Here is a 15,601-nt window from a genome sequence, read left to right as displayed (position 1 = left end):
CTGTGTATGCTCAGAGGCACAGGGGGAACTCTGTACCTGCTCAGAGGCATCCAACACACACACACACACACACACCTCTTTCGTGTTTTCCTCTTAAGGGTGCACTGCAACAGACTGGTTCTATTCATTATTATTAATATTGTTATCTTGCTTCCCCCCTCTTCACAGATAACCAAAGGTGAGGAGGGAAGCATTCTGTGTATGCTCAGAGGCACGGGAGGAACTCTGCCTATGCTCAGAGGTGCACCAAAGGCACCCCTTTGGTGTTTTAGTCTCAAAGGGACAGAGCAACAGCCAGGCTCTCTTCTCTCTAGTATTGATGATGATGATGATGATGATAATAATAATAATAATAATAATACAGTAATATCTTGCTTTTTCCTTCTTCACAGATATCCAAAGGTGAGGGAGAAAGCACTCTGTGTGCGTTCAGAGGTGCATGAGGAACTCTGTATGTGCTCAGAGGTATCTGGCACCCTCCACAGACGCCCCTTTTTCCTCTCAAGGCTGCAGAGCAACAGACAGGGTCTCTTCCTTAATAATAATAATAACAATAATAATAATATCTTGTTCCCCCTCACAGATATTCAGAGGTGAGGAGGAAAGCATTCTGTGTATGCTCAGAGGTGCAGAAGGAACTCTGCCTATGCTCAGAAGTACAGATACAAAAGGTTCTGTGCACACGCTCAGAGGGAAGCACCCACATTGTTTTCTCACCTCTGTGTCGTGTTGTTTTGCCTTTGCAGCTGTTTCCTGCACATCAACAACCCCTTCTAGCAAAGGCTGGCCGGACCGGTTTTGTGTTCGAAGTTTGCGCCAGAGATTGGTAAGAAGATTTGGCCCCAGGGCCTATATAGTTCCCAACCCTTAACCTCAGTCCAAGACACACTGCAGAAATAACCCAATTTGAGACTGCTTTGACAGCCCTGGCTCAATGCAAGGGCATTGAGCCTTCTCTGTCAGAGACTGATGCCTTGGCAATTGCTGCTGTTCCTACAGTTGTTGCAGAATAATACAGCTTTGGGTCCACAGAGGCACATGAAACACACACACACAACCCCATGTTTTGGGGGTTTTCTGGTTCTGCCTACAATTCCTCACGCCACCAACCCCCTCGAAACTGGGATCTGTAGGTTCCCCTGCTGTGTGCAGAGACTTTTTAGGAGCGTTTCTTCACAATTCGGGCAAAGCGGGCTTAAATTTCACCTTTGTTAGAATGCAAAAACAGCCGCGTAAGTCCAGAAAATCAGTCCGCAAAGGGATCTTGTAGCACCTTTGAGATTTAGAAGTTGGCAGCCTGTGCTTTCCTAGACCTGAGGCTACTTCCTCAGAGGCATATTGAGAGCAAATAGTAAATGACCATGCATGCCAACCCTGCTCCCTCTGCTTCTTATCTTGCTAAAATCTATTGAAATGCATTAGATTGTAAGATCCTTATGCAAAGGGATCTTGTAGCACCTTTGAGTCTTAACTGGAAGTAAGAAGTTGGCAGCATGAGCTTTCCTAGGCCTGAGCCTAGGCACATTTTACAGCAAATAGTAAGTGTTCCTGCATGGCAACCCTGTTCCTCCCTCTGCTTATCCTGCTAAAACCTATTGAAATATATTGCACCATTGCAGCTGTAAGATCCTTATGCAAAGGGATCTTGTAACGCCTTTGCATAAGCTATCATGAGCTTTTGTAAACTTGAGCATAGTTCCTCCTCTGAGGAACTAGGCCCAAATCTATGAAAGCACATGCTACCAGCTTCTTCCTTTCAGTGAGTCTCATAGGCACCACAAGATCTCTTTACATATTGATTCTACAGACTAACAAGGTTGTATCTTTGGATTTTTAAGGCTGGCGTGATAAAGTCTTAAGACATAGGACTGCATCTGCAACATGAGACAGTGGTTTGCACATCAGGCGGTGAGTTTGGTGAGTTCGTCGGAGTAGTGTCCTTCTCCTTCCTCCAAACCCATCTCTGCTGCCCAACTTTTCCAACAATTTGTCCAATTATTGTAGCTGCCAAGGAGGAGAGGCTCCTGCATCCCAGATGGCGCATGATTAATGGGCGAGCGGTCTAGTGGAGGCCAACATGTGTCATGCGCTGAGCTGGTGATTACAGGGATTAGCAACCTTGTCAAGTTGATGTCCACCTGGGCACCAGGCCTAAACCCGCTCGCAAAGCAAAGCAAAGAGGGAAAGATCAGTTGAGAAAAGCATCTCCCTCGGCCAAGGTCCTGGATCCATGCGCGCGCCTTTTTAGAAAGGGTCATGATTCTGCTAAAGCATGCAACCCGTTCGAGGAGGAGAAAAGAAAACAACAGCTGTCTCTATCCAAACTTGCCAAGGATGAGATGAATGAACAAATTCTATTATGGATCCATGGCCTTAGGCAGCCCTTTGTTTGAAAGCCAGAGAGGAAAAATGGAGAAGATAACTGTCGTTGAATATGAGAGGCTTGAAACCAATGGTCCCCTTGAAGAGATTTTGGACTTCATCTCCCAGAAGCCTCAGCCATGTTGGACAATAGCCTGGCATTCTGGGAGCTGAAGTCCAAAATCCCTTAAAGAGCACAGTTTGTGTCTTGTGCGTTGAATGACAAGCGTACAGAAACAAGGCTGGTCACTGCTCCAGATGTTTTGCAATGTTTATGCATTTCTTATTTATTTCATTTGTCGTTGAATCAGCTATTGTATGTACGTATTGTATGTACTCATGTATAAGTCTAGGCATTTTAGTCGAGCAGTTCAACCCCCCGAAGATCAGGGTCCACTTATCCGTGGGTCAATGCAAGTACTGTACTTTAACTCTCCTTTGAAAAGAAACCATCCCCTTTTCTGAGCGGAGTAGCAAAAAGCAAAAGCTTAGTCCAACGGCTCCCAAACGTTGGTCCTCCAGGGCTTTTGGACTCCAGCTCTTAGAAACCCCCAGCCAGATTGGCCAAGAGTCAGGGATTCTGGGAAGTGAAGTCCAAAACATCTGGAAGACCAATGTTTGGGAACTATTGGCTTAGTCCATCCCCGGGGGAACTTAAAAGAAGCATCAAGCCCCTTTACTCTCTTATCCATCCAATCTTTAGGGTGAATACAAACAGTTATGCCTGCCAGAGTTTTGTGAGTTCTTTGGCATTGTTTCCCTTTGCTTCATCCTTTGTTAGATGCCCCTACATTTTACCCTGGACTTATCCAAGGGTCATAGTAAACAGCTGTTTTCCATTGCTTGGAAGTCAAAATTAGAGGAATACTGACACCTACTGGCTTCTTGGAATCATGACATCTGCCTATACATTTTTATTACTGTTCACAGCTTTCTGAACTTGGATGCTGTCTGCCTTCTGGTCACTTCTGACTTATGGCCACCCTAAAGGGTTTTCTCAGCAAGATTTGTTCCAAAGGGGTTTGTCATTTCCTTCCTCATTCAAAGAGGATGTTGGAGTGTGTCCAGAGGAAGGCCACCAAAATGGTGAAGGGTCTGGAAACCATGCCTTATGAGAAAAGACTTTAGGGAACTGGGTATGATTAGCCCGAAGAAGAGATGGTTAAGAGGTGATATGATAGCCCTGTTTAAGTATTTGAAGGGATGTCATATTGAGGAGGGGGCAAGCTTGTTTTCTGCTGCTCCAGAGATTAGGGCCTGGAGCAATGGATGCACACTCCAAGAAAAGAGATTCCACCTCAACATTAGGAGAAACTTCCTCACAATAAGGGCTTTTTGACAGTGGAACACACTTCCTTAGAGGTCTTTAAACAGAGGCTGGATGGCCATCTGTCAGTGGGGATGCTTTGATTGTGAGTTCCTGCATGGCAGAAGGGGTTGGACTGGATGGCCCTTGGGGGTCTCTTCCAACTCTGATTCTGTGAAATCTCTCTCTGGTGTGGAACCATCTGGTGCACAATCCTTTAATAAATCGGATATTTCTATTTGTTTTCAGGGATTTGTAGTTTGGTGAGGCACCAGCACTCTTTGGCAGAGAAAGCTAAAGACTTTGTAAAACTACAAACCCTAGGATTCCATCGGACGGAGCGACAGGACTTAAAGTGGTGTCAAACTGCATTATTTCTACAATGTAGATGCACCCTCACCCTTTGCAGGATAATTCTCTGCAGGATCATTTGGTCCGGTCACATATTACAACACGGAAACGTCAAAGCGCATTGTGAAAACTGAGATGGAGGTCATTTTTTGAATTTAGAATGCCCAATTCCTATGAAACCAGCATATATATATGTTTTTATGACCCTCGGTTTTGCAGGCCTGTGTTATCTTTTGATGAAAGTGCCATCGGGGGAAGAAGGAAGCCGGCAGAGAACTGGCAAACGGAAACAACCCAACTCAGCAACAGGCCAATCTGGTTTTGATTTTATCCATATCTGTCCCACCCATTGAGCATCCGGAGGAGAGAAATATCTTCCGCTACTGCAACACAAGCAGCAACACAAGAGCTTCAACTTGCTGCTGGTAGAACAGCATCTTCCCATTCAGGGTTGCATCTACACTGTAGAAATAATGCAGCTTTGATGAAGGGAGAGGATTTTAATCTGCCTGGTGATAAAATATAAGGGTGGACCTACGCTGGATATAATGAGAGATCCATTTTGCATGTTTATATGTTTGACACAATTGTTTTTTAAATGTGGATGCAGCCTTTAACTGCCATAGCTCCATGCTATGGGATCCTGGGAATTGTAAAGTACAATAACATCTCAAATCCCCAAAACAGGGATGCCTTGATGGGGCCAACAAAAGACACATTATATATGATGCACGCTTTAGAAGCTGCAATGGCTTCATCATCAGGCAAAGGTGTCAAACACCATAGAGTTTCAGTAACTGGATCAGTGATTCCCAAACTTTGGTCTTCCTGATTTTTTGGACTTCAACTCCCAGAAGCCCTACAGTCAGGATTTATGGGAGATGAAGTCCAAAACATCCCAAGGACCAAAGTTTGGGAACTGCTGCACTAGATAACGGTTTTATTTGTGTAATATACATCTTGCTGTTTTCTTTAATTTTTTTACCTACGTTTGTAGATTAGTTAGTAAAAGGAACGCAGCAAAACCCACTGGGTAACCTTAGCCAAGTCACACTCTCTCAGCCTCAGAGGATGGCAATGGCAAGCCCCCCTCTGAAGAAACTTGCCAAGAAAGCCCTGTGACAGGGTTGCCATTAGTAAAAATGACGTGGAGGCACAACAACAACAAAATTGTTCAATTTGTGTATGAGTTTGTGGTTGTTGTTGTTTTTTTTTTTTTGGCAGAAATTCTGATGGGCTAACGCAGAATAAACTTGTTGTTGCTGAAAGTGGTGTCAAACTGCATTCTGTGTAGACGCACCTTGGGATGCTGGACTAGTCTCCAGTGTGAGAAGGAAAGAAGAGGCCAGGAGGAAGAGGATGGATTGGCCTTGTAAGAGGAAGGACCACGAGGTTATAAAATAGCCACTGGTTGGGGGCTCTTAACCACAAAATAGCCACTGGTCCCTGGCACACTACATTTCTTTCTCTCTCTTCCCGCATCCGTTTTCATTACGACGGCTGGCGCGTAACAACCGTTGGCCTCCCCAGCTATATTTTAAAGCTGTGATTCATGCCGGCGTTGGAGCTAAATTTGTACCCTTCATTAGAAACAGATGCGCCCGTTCCTCCCTGATTTTTCAAAGGCGGTTTATTTTACAGATAATACATCCTGCATGTTGCGCCGGAGACGCCGTTCACAGTGCCATGCATTTTTTTAAAAGGGGGGTGTCTTGAAATTTGGCTGGCCCCCACTTCATCTCCGACTTCTGGATGGCAAAGGAACACAGGGTCTCATGTTTCTGCAAAGGGAGGAGGCTAGAAGTTTGGGAAGACAGGCACATGTATCAACTGTGCAGTGTGGCACACTGTGCAAATAGATGGGGTGTTGCTGCTTTACTCGGGGGACACCCACCGAGAGGCCTGCGTTCGATAAGAGGATGTCATTTCCTATGAAACCCAGGCATGGTTTACTCTGTGCAGGAGCTGCTGGCATGTTGCTCTACTACCACCTTCCTCTATATTTTGGAGCCAATTTTGGAGGAAGAGGGAAAAGCCTTCTTTCCAACCATCTACAGTGAGCTAACTAGGTCAAACAAAACATGATATTAACCCAGTCTTCTGTTCCCAAAGTACAAAGTGCTAGAGTTACATAGGTGACAAACATCTCCGAATCATAGAAGCCTAAAGTTGGAAGGGATCCCAAGGGCCATCCAGTCCAACCCCATTTGCCATGCAGGAACTCTCAATCGGCGCATCCCTGACAGATGGCCATCCAGCCTCTGTTTAAAGAACTCCAAAGAAGGAGACTCCACTAACTCCAAGGGAGTGTGTTCCACTGTTGAACAGCTTTTATTGAAGTTCCTCCTGATGTTTAGGAAGAATCTCTTTTCCTGGAGCTTGCATCCATTGTTCCGGATCCTGTTCTCTGGAGCAGCAGAAAACAAGCTTGTTCCCTCCTCAATATGACATCCTTTCAAATATTTAAACAGGGCTATCATATCACCCCTTAACCTTCTCTTCATAGAATCCTATAGGAGTGTATCGCTTGGCTTATTAATTTGGCTTACCTCTCCTGGTTTAAATTTCAATTTGGGCTGCCAGGGCCACAAATAGGGAAGGCCGACCGCACACAGGTATATTGATCGTAATGGAAAGGACAAGACTCCTGCTGTTGAAATATGAGTTGTGTGCATGCTTGGATTTGTAGAACCCACAATAAAAAGTTCTAAGATCCTAGCAATTTCCAAGTGGTCCACAGGAGGGCAGGGAGACTTTGAGAAGCACAGCAAAAACGGCATTACGTTGTGTGAACAAAGCCTATGATTTATGGCATCATATGATCTCAAGTTCTAGGCAAAAATGAGATTTCCCCCCCCCACTCTCACCATTCATGGGTAATAGATGCCAGCCACCAAGATGCCAGCCACAGATGCTGGCAAAATGTCAGGAATAAACTCTTCTAGAACATGGCCACAGAGCCCAAAAAACCCACAAAAAATTAGGGATGCCGACCATGAAAGCCTTCAACTTTTATAGGATTGGTCCTTAAAGTTTTATTTCCCTATATAAGATAAGAAAATGTAGAGGATCTAGACTAAAAAAGTGGGTATATTCCTCTCCGGATAAAGAAAAGCACATTAGCATTTTAACTGTATGGTCCAGAAATTAGGGGATAGGAAGTTCTGCCTGTTGTTGTTATTAATGAAATAGGTTTGTCGGTGTTTTGTTATTGTTAAATGTCAAATTGTTCTTTTCCCAAAACACTGTAGGCTGGAACTTTCAGAAAAGGTGCCTTTTGGGCCAGAAGGACTGCCAACAAAAATCCCAGTTGCTGTAGCTTATATTTCAGAGGAAGGAACTGGTAAATATATATATCTGTTTATTTCTTGTCTAAGCAAACTCAATGAAATGTATGGGTCAACAGGTGACTTGGAGGTGCATGTGCCCACACATAACTCCATCCAAAACAGGGATACTCATAAAGCGATCCTTCCGAGTTGAAAAGTGTTTACTCTCATGCAAGTAGGAATGGGATTGCAGCCTTCAACATTTCGCCTTGCATGAAAAACAGGCCGCCTTGCAGATTACCTCATTCCTCCCTTCTCCTGCAAACAGTAGCCCCAATTCTTCCGTTAACCGCAGGAGCGTGTTTTCATGACCGAAGCCCTGGTTTGAAATAAGAGCAGGACTTGAGTTTCTCTTCAAATAGGGTGGGAAGTTGCTGGGGGTGGTGGAGAAGAGAGAAAACAACTTTAGGAAAGGAGTCATGTGCTCTTCCAAACCAAGGGGTGCTGCGACACTGTTGTTGTTCTAGGCAAAGGGGGAATGGGACACACACAGAGACACACACAACTTTGTTATCCTTCTGCCTGCCACATGCCGAAAAAAGCACACTGCAAAACAGATCATTCTTTGGCATGGGAAATGTCAAATAAAGCCCTTTCCATAAAAGAGGGTGTTTGTGTTTTAATGATGCTGGAGGGTTTCGACCCAGTTCTCAATAGTCAATCAAAGAAGGGCATTTCTAGAACAAGTGGAGCTAAAGAGAGAACTAGATCCCTGGTTGTGTTACACAGAGTGGGATAATAATTATTAGTATTATATTATTAGTATTATTACTATAAACTACCAATATGGTGAGACCTACATATTCACTGACTTTAGGGACGTTTTAACCAAATCTGTCCCCCGTTTGACGTCTATTTGACACTGGAAGAGACTATTTCAGAGTGTAGACTCACCTTTGGAGGTTTTTAGACTGAAGTTGGATGGCCATCTCTCAAGAGCGCATGGCAGGTTGGGCTATCAGCAATTCCCAAACTTTGGTCCTCCATGTGCTTTGGACTTCAACTCCCAGAATCCCCCAGCCAGCTTGGCCAGCAGCCAGGATTTCTGGGAGCTGAAGTCCAAAACACCTGGTGGTCCAAAGTTTGGGGACCACTAGAAGATCCTTGTGTGCCATGACCCAGATATGCAAAGAAACAACGTTCTCCCCGTGTGTCCTCTGGTTATTTCTCACCTATATTGGGGGAAAAGGTGGGATATAAGTAGATAAACTAATAATAATAATAATTTCTGATATCTACCAGCACATAGGACTATTGATACGACTATGCCATTGTCACCATGAGGAATATGAATTGGATCCAAGGGTACCAAATATGCGAATACGTTGCAACCTCTTCCTTTTGGAGCAATGCTTCTGTATTGTATTACAAGCAGGAAGAGAAAAAATAAAGGCTGCTGTGTATACAGGCCTCTCCTCAAGACACTTACATAAACAGAAAAGCCTTTTCAATAGGCTTTTGGAAAGAAAAAGTAGAAAACACACCTGCACCTGTTTTGTTCCTTGAAAGCCGTGTCACCTGTTCTCATTGTTTGATCGGCAACACTGCCTTGCACAAAAAGCACATTAGCTCTCAATGGGAACCCAAGCCATTCGGAGTCAGTTGTGATCGATGGGAACGCCATCTCTTAGGTTATTTATTAATTGGTCTTAAAAAAACCCATCAGGTTTCTGATCCTTCTTTCTTAGAGCTGGCTTCTATTCCCCTGGGGAAATTGATCAACGTGAATTTCTTCCAGTGCCTTTAAAGGCTAATGAGTCTGGATTCGAGGAGGAAATTTAGCCGAGTCTGATGAGAACTGGATCAATTCTGTCATTAAAACTGTAGCTATAAAAGTATCATCTTAACCTGGGGCCAGAAAGACGGATTGTGAGGTTAAACTGAGTGATATGAAGGAGAAATGTATTTTAAGAGTATCTGCAAGAGCAGAGAGATGCGCTGGCTGCAGAAAGCGAATTGCTGCCTTGGGCAAAGCTGCTTTGGATCCTACCCTGGGAGACATTCAATCAATCAATAATCAATCAATTTTGTCAGTGTTTCCTTTCAAGTCTTTTCTACTCTGACATGAGAAATGAATTTCAGAACAGATTTCCATATGTTCCAGCATCTAATTTATTACACAACATGTAAGGTTTATATCTCTAATATTTGCATGATGAACCGCTTCACTAAATCTGGTCTGGAGTTCAGTTCTCTTCCACTTTTTGTGTATCTGCAGTGCCCCCAAAAACGAATAACAGGATTAAAATAGCCTCAGATGCCCCAATAATAATAATAATAATAATAATAATAGAGCCGTAAAGCTACTCACCATTTTCCCAAAAAGGGGCAGGACTGTCTGCTTTGAAACATGATTTACAACAACATTTCGGTGAGACGTGATGCATTTCTGGCCTCTTTAAATTCCCATTATTTGTTCTATTTTGTAAATGCTAGCCATCTTATGCCAAACCTTTGCTAACACAATCGGTTGAAGAGGCTGTGTCCATAGTGTTTTGGAAATCAACTGCATTTTCCTGAAGGATTAAACTTTATTTGCAATATGGACTAGCTGTGTACGAATAAAAGCAAATGCAGGTGGGGGAAAAAGAAACATTTGCAGAACTAGCTTTCCTCCTTAAATATGCATCGGTGCTGTAAAGGAATTTACAACCATTTTGTTTCACTACACAGAAGTTTATTATGAACATAAGAGTAACATAACCGGGGGGGGGGGGGGGGGGAGATAGCAGAAGCAATCTTGAAGCTTAAGGCAACTCTTCAAAAAGAGACAAGTTCAAAGAAGATGATGCAACTTCTGTTTAAATAGAAAATATGAAAAAATATCAAATTGCATCAATAACTTAATGTTGACGTTTCACAGGTCTGCACTAAATAGCAGAGAGAGAAAGAGGGCCTTGGATCTTAATGCCAGCATTAAGATGAAATGGCCTGGTTCAGACAATCCTTATCAGAAGCTGACGTAACTATGATCCTTTTACTCTTCCCTCTGCAATGCTTAGCATTAAACTGGGAAGCCCCAACTTAACCACAGTTTCAATTTCATTTGACCTGGCAAACAAAAGTTATTCATAAACTCTGAAACAACTCTAAACCATAGTCTGAAGCTGGTTTACTATCTTGGCTTGTCACCAATTCATACCTTTCTGGTAGGGATGAAATGCAAACCGACGATTAGAGGCTTCCAAGTTTGCTTCACAATGTGAAGGGAAAGGCAAAGCAACAGTGTGCTTGGCATATTCCTATCTCCATTTATTAAACCAAGATACGATTGTCTGAACACGGCCATTCAGTCGCATAGTTCAGGAGAACAAGAAAAAGTATTTACACACAGATAGCAATGGCATAACTTGTGTATCCATGATTTCAAAACAGTAGCTGAATTGATCCGATAACACCACATTGACTGAGAATACCAAGGTAGAAAAGCAAAGAGCAACCAAAAGTCCTCTCTTTTTTGTATTTTGTTTCCTAAAGTACCTTATTTCTTTTAACCATTATTTCCTAAGTGAAGAAAAACATGCACAGAAAAGAACGACGAAGTTAACAAAATGAAATGTGATGGCAACACAGTGCTGTTTAGTGAATTTATCTGGGAAGAGTATCAAACAGAGTCAGGGTTGTCATGCGCAGGAAAGCGGAATGAACCATTTCCGTTTAAAAGTATTTGTAACCATCCAGCTGTTTCAGCTAATAAGAACAATGCTTCCTAGTCACACTGCCATGTGTAACAAAAACATTTCTGGGAGTAGGAGGAAACTATATACATATAAAACATTTTCAATTCTGAGTAGAAGCTGAAATGCATAAAATAAAGGTAGGGGAACCTTGTCCTTGCAAAGGATGAAGCCCAACTCCCATCAGCCAGCACAACCTGGGGATGATGTGAGTTGCACTTCAGTATTAGTGGGGTTATACGTTCCCCACAGCTAGCACAAAACACTTCATATTGGGTGAATATTTTAAAAATCACTAGAAAGGCTTTCAAGACAAAACCAAAAGCATTCCTAAATGTGAAGTCGAAGGCTTTCATGGCCGGCATCCAGTTTTTTTGTGGGTTTTTCGGGTTACGTGGCCATGTTCTAGAAGAGTTTGTTCCTGCTGGTGAAGCGTCAGGAATAAACTCTTCTAGAACATGGCCACATAACCCGAAAAACCCACAAAAATCTATTCCTAAATGACTACGCTAATCCGAGAAGGAGCATTTTATGTATTTTGGCCTGGAAAGTGATCAGGTAAAGGTGGCCGAAATAACATGCAGAGCAGCTTTTTAAAAGAGTAATTTAACAACCCACGGCTGAAATGTGGATGGAGGCTGCAGTACTGACTGAACTGGTGGAACCAAGGGATGAATGATTACCACTTTTCCAGGGAGCTGTTTTTGCAAGCAAAATCCCTCACCTGCGTCCCTCCATTTTCTCCCACGTGCCAGAAAGCAATCACTCTTTTCCATAACACTACTACTACAGTCAGCCTCACAGCCTCACCTGACTGTATTTTGATAAAATAACTGGGGTGGGGGGAGAGAAGAAAAATAAGAATATATTAGGAGACTGTATGACACTGGACCCTATTGCAGGGTTGTCTGAAAGCAATAGCAATAGCAGCTTCATTTATATATACAATGGGTCCTTGTTATCCGCTGGGGTTTGGTTCCAAGACAACCCTGGAACCCAACAAGCTGGGTACTCATTTTAGTGACCTACGGAAGGATGCCAGGCTGAGTCGACCCTGAGCCCCTGGCTGGAATCGAACTCACAACTTTGTGGTTTGTGAGTGAATGGCTGCAGTACAGGCATTTAACCACTTAACTTTCTCTCTCTAACATTCTCAATATTTAGTAAATCAGCAGGGATGGATAATCTACGCTCTCTCAACCACAGCTCCCATTGCATCTACTGGGGAACCAGGCGGACCTGATTTGCACTGGCAGATAATGTGTTCAAAAATGCTTACATGTGTGTCACATTTTGGGTGGTAAGGAATGGACCTGGAACTAGAAAGGTCGTGTGTTTCTTGTTTTCGCTGCTGCTGCTGCTACTGTTATTTTTGGAAAGGCAAACTGTCCAATCACATTAAATCTTGGATTCCTGGATTGGTTTCCACAGAGTAGGAATGACTTATTTGGAAAGGAAGACAGAGAGAGAGAGAGAAAAGAAAAGTCTTAAAAACAAAACTCCTTCTCGAGACCAAGAGTGTGTTACTCTAACTTTTGAAAACTGCATGGCTAGCTCTGTTTTCTTAAAACGTTAATCACAACTATGACTTCATCGAGTGGCTAAAACACTGAAAGGTAGAAGGCTGGTTTCACATGAGAAAAACAACAACAGTGCCTGTGTATTTTGCCTCGTATCTCCAGTTCCACAAGGGCTGGTCTTTCTTAAACTGAAAGGGAAGCTGGTGACTATGGCTCAGTCCACATAGGGGCAGTGTATGCCCTCAAGGATGGATGGCTTTGCAAATGAATGCTACATCGCATAGGCTGATATTCGCACCCCAAAGGAGAGTAACAAGAGCAATTGGATTGAAAAGTGTACAGAAAGGACTATGGTTTCAAGTCACAGATGCAAGAAAGCAGGGGATGAATTTCAAAGCAGATACTTCATTATTTACCTCATTTACTTTACTGAACAGAACTGTTCAGGAACCAAAACCCAAGGCATATTTAGATCAGTACGAGCCTTTTTGCATACAGTTCAAATGTTTCAGTTCATATTTCAAGTTAGAATAAGAGAGCACATAAAAACAATTAAAGCAGCAATTTTCAACACAACCGTATTAAAGGTGTTTCTGTTACCATGCCGAGCCAAATGACAACCCTAAATCACAAAAACTGTGGCGACCGGTTTTAGATCTATTCTCACAAAGTCCCTGAATAAAATGAAAGCCAAACTCCTATGGGTTTCAAGTAGGTTATCTGAAGAGGGTCATGTTAACTGTCAAATAGTATGCGCAGAAGAGAATGTACAACAGAATGCTCTAACAGCTTAAAATCTCTGTAGACATGCTGCTAAATGACCTATTGTGGGATACTTTAAAAAACTGTCTTTTTTGAAAGAACGTAATTTAGTAAATCACTTGGCAATACTGTGCGACTTGGGTTTTTCGGAGGCACAAGGCAGAAAAGGATAAAACGTCTTGCAAGTTTAGAGCCAAAAAAGAAAGTGCAAAAGACAAGACCACAAAGAACGCAGGTCTAAAAAGCAAGAACACTATGAAAAAACAGACTTCCAACATCCCATATAAAAATTAGTTTAGAAAGTTTTGGTTTCAAAGAAGTCACACATACAAAAAAACCCTATTTATTCTGCAATGTTTTGACCTATCCTGAAATGAACAAGTATTACTAGTTGAGGACCTCTTCTTTTCTTTTTGAATATAGCTGCATAAATTCTTTCTTCACTAAAATAGTGCCAACAAAATAAGCTTGCATAGAAAAAACAAGAATCTCAAATTCCCACTGGTGACATGCTTAAAGAACCAAAATGTAGGTAATGCAACATAAACATAGTGCAAACCATGGCAGGACATGATAGATTGGCTGCCGCAGGTCAGGGAATAGACTATAGTATATACCCAGTTATCACAGTTTCTGGTCTTCTAATTCCGTCATTTGCCAAGTTTAAAACGCGCATCCGTGGCACAGCTGCCAATTCTCTTAACGTAGTTTGAGATCGTCACCACTTCCCAGGTTTGATCCAGGACTAGGGTCTTGTTGCCTTCTTGCCTGCATTAACACAAAGAAATAGGGATAAAAAAGGGAAAGGGTTTTAAATGCCTAGAATATTTCAAAATCAAGGCAAAAGAATATTTCAAACGACACGCTGTGAACGGTTGTGAGCCTTTCTCTTCTCCCCAAACCAAACCAAGAGACTTCACTATTCTAAAACGAGCTTTGAACCTTATTTAAGAACGGGAGTTTGAGGAAGAGAAATAAAGCAATCTTTTGCAGCCGATTCCAAAAACACAAATATGGAAAAACAGTATTTTACAAATTCATGCCAACAGACATGCATCACAAAGATGGTAATACATACAAGTAGGGATATGAAGTTGCTTTGTTCTCTGTCTTTTTCCTAGACTTAGCAGAGAAATAGGTTCCCGAAAAACCTACCATACATCTGCTCTCCTAGGCTTTGTTATTGTGATATTTGCTAGTGGTGGACATTCTGAAATTACAGCAACTGCAACTGCTTTCATTTGAAACTGTATTGGATATTCTATTAATATATTCGTATTGTTTTATATTATATATGATTATGGTCTCGAAAGGTAGCAAACAAATGGATTAAATAAACAAACAACCCAAATGCGCACTGGAGCAGCAAGACACATGCAGCAAGTAGTCCATTACAAAAATGCCACCGAATGCCCATGACAGCATGCCATGTTTTGCACAGAATCAATGCTGAGGGCTGAACGGAGCACATCCATTTTGCAAGTCAAGCAATACTGTAATATATGCTCCCCTTTCTGTCAATGCAGGTTAGAAAGGGGTTGAGCAGCAGTGAGATGCTAGCTGACAGTGATCAATAGTAATTATATATTTATAGCATCTCTACCAGCCATGAAAGAATTCTTTTTCAACTGAAAGCACCTTTTTTTCCTAATGGGGAAAAAAATCCATATGGAGCTAGGATTTCTTCCAGATATATATACTGTATAAATAGAGATAGAATACCGGCCAACTGAAAAAATAAGTGTGAGGAGGTTACTATTCAGTTTCATGTTACTTTTTGGAAAGGTTATCAATGCTATTTAACTGGCTATTTCAGCATTTTAGATCATGCATAGTATTTCTTTCTTGTATTTATACTTGGAACAGCCCCCCACTCTTTGCCTTCAGGCTATTCAACTTGAAAGCCTATCATTTTCCTCTAGAAACAGTTGGTTCAACAGCCATTTTGAATCCTATTTCTGCAATTGAGCACTGAAATGACAGAAGGCTGCATGACTGTCCAGCATCGGCAAATGCTTTTGGAGCACTCATGTGAGGCACATTTACTGCCTTCCAACCAGACAGAACGCAATCTTTCTTTGAGTTCCCGTGATGTGGTAGGACTTGTGGCGAGACAGAGCTACTACAAAAACACCAGCAACATCAGCACATCCAGTAAACAGTCTTTTTGATGTTCTTGTTTGACTCAGTTTGGCCATTTAGCTATAGCCTAACACAGAGGGAGAATATTTCACTCAGCAGTATTTTTGAAATACAAACCTTTGGCCAAAGTTTGAACTTTTGTTCCAGACCATA

General features: G+C 42.3%; 1 protein-coding gene and 1 long non-coding RNA gene across 5 annotated transcripts in view; one reads left to right on the top strand and one right to left on the bottom strand.

Annotated features, from left to right (window-relative positions):
- Positions 1 to 338: 338 nt before the first annotated feature.
- On the top strand, positions 339 to 7,459 carry LOC121914617. Its single transcript, XR_006100548.1, has 3 exons — positions 339 to 826; positions 1,839 to 1,917; positions 7,270 to 7,459. It is a non-coding gene; the product is annotated as an uncharacterized LOC121914617 (long non-coding RNA).
- Positions 7,426 to 15,601, bottom strand: part of CBFB (core-binding factor subunit beta) — a 36,091-nt gene continuing 27,915 nt past the window's right edge. The window contains exons 6-8 of one of the 4 annotated variants that reach the window (XM_042438181.1): positions 8,832 to 14,074; positions 8,242 to 8,519; positions 7,426 to 7,721 (exon numbers count right to left, since the gene is read on the bottom strand). In XM_042438181.1, the coding sequence (XP_042294115.1) occupies positions 14,006 to 14,074 (69 nt within the window). In that variant the 3' untranslated portion in view covers positions 7,426 to 7,721; positions 8,242 to 8,519; positions 8,832 to 14,005. Of the gene's footprint in view, positions 7,722 to 8,241; positions 14,075 to 15,601 lie in introns of all 4 variants that reach the window. The other 3 variants (XM_042438180.1, XM_042438182.1, XM_042438183.1) reach the window with 3 other exon arrangements.

The sequence above is a fragment of the Sceloporus undulatus genome, chromosome 8, assembly GCF_019175285.1.
Source record: "Sceloporus undulatus isolate JIND9_A2432 ecotype Alabama chromosome 8, SceUnd_v1.1, whole genome shotgun sequence".
NCBI classification, from domain to species: Eukaryota; Metazoa; Chordata; class Lepidosauria; order Squamata; family Phrynosomatidae; genus Sceloporus; species Sceloporus undulatus.
Note: the sequence above shows the minus strand (reverse complement) of the source record. Positions and strands in the feature narration are given on the sequence as shown.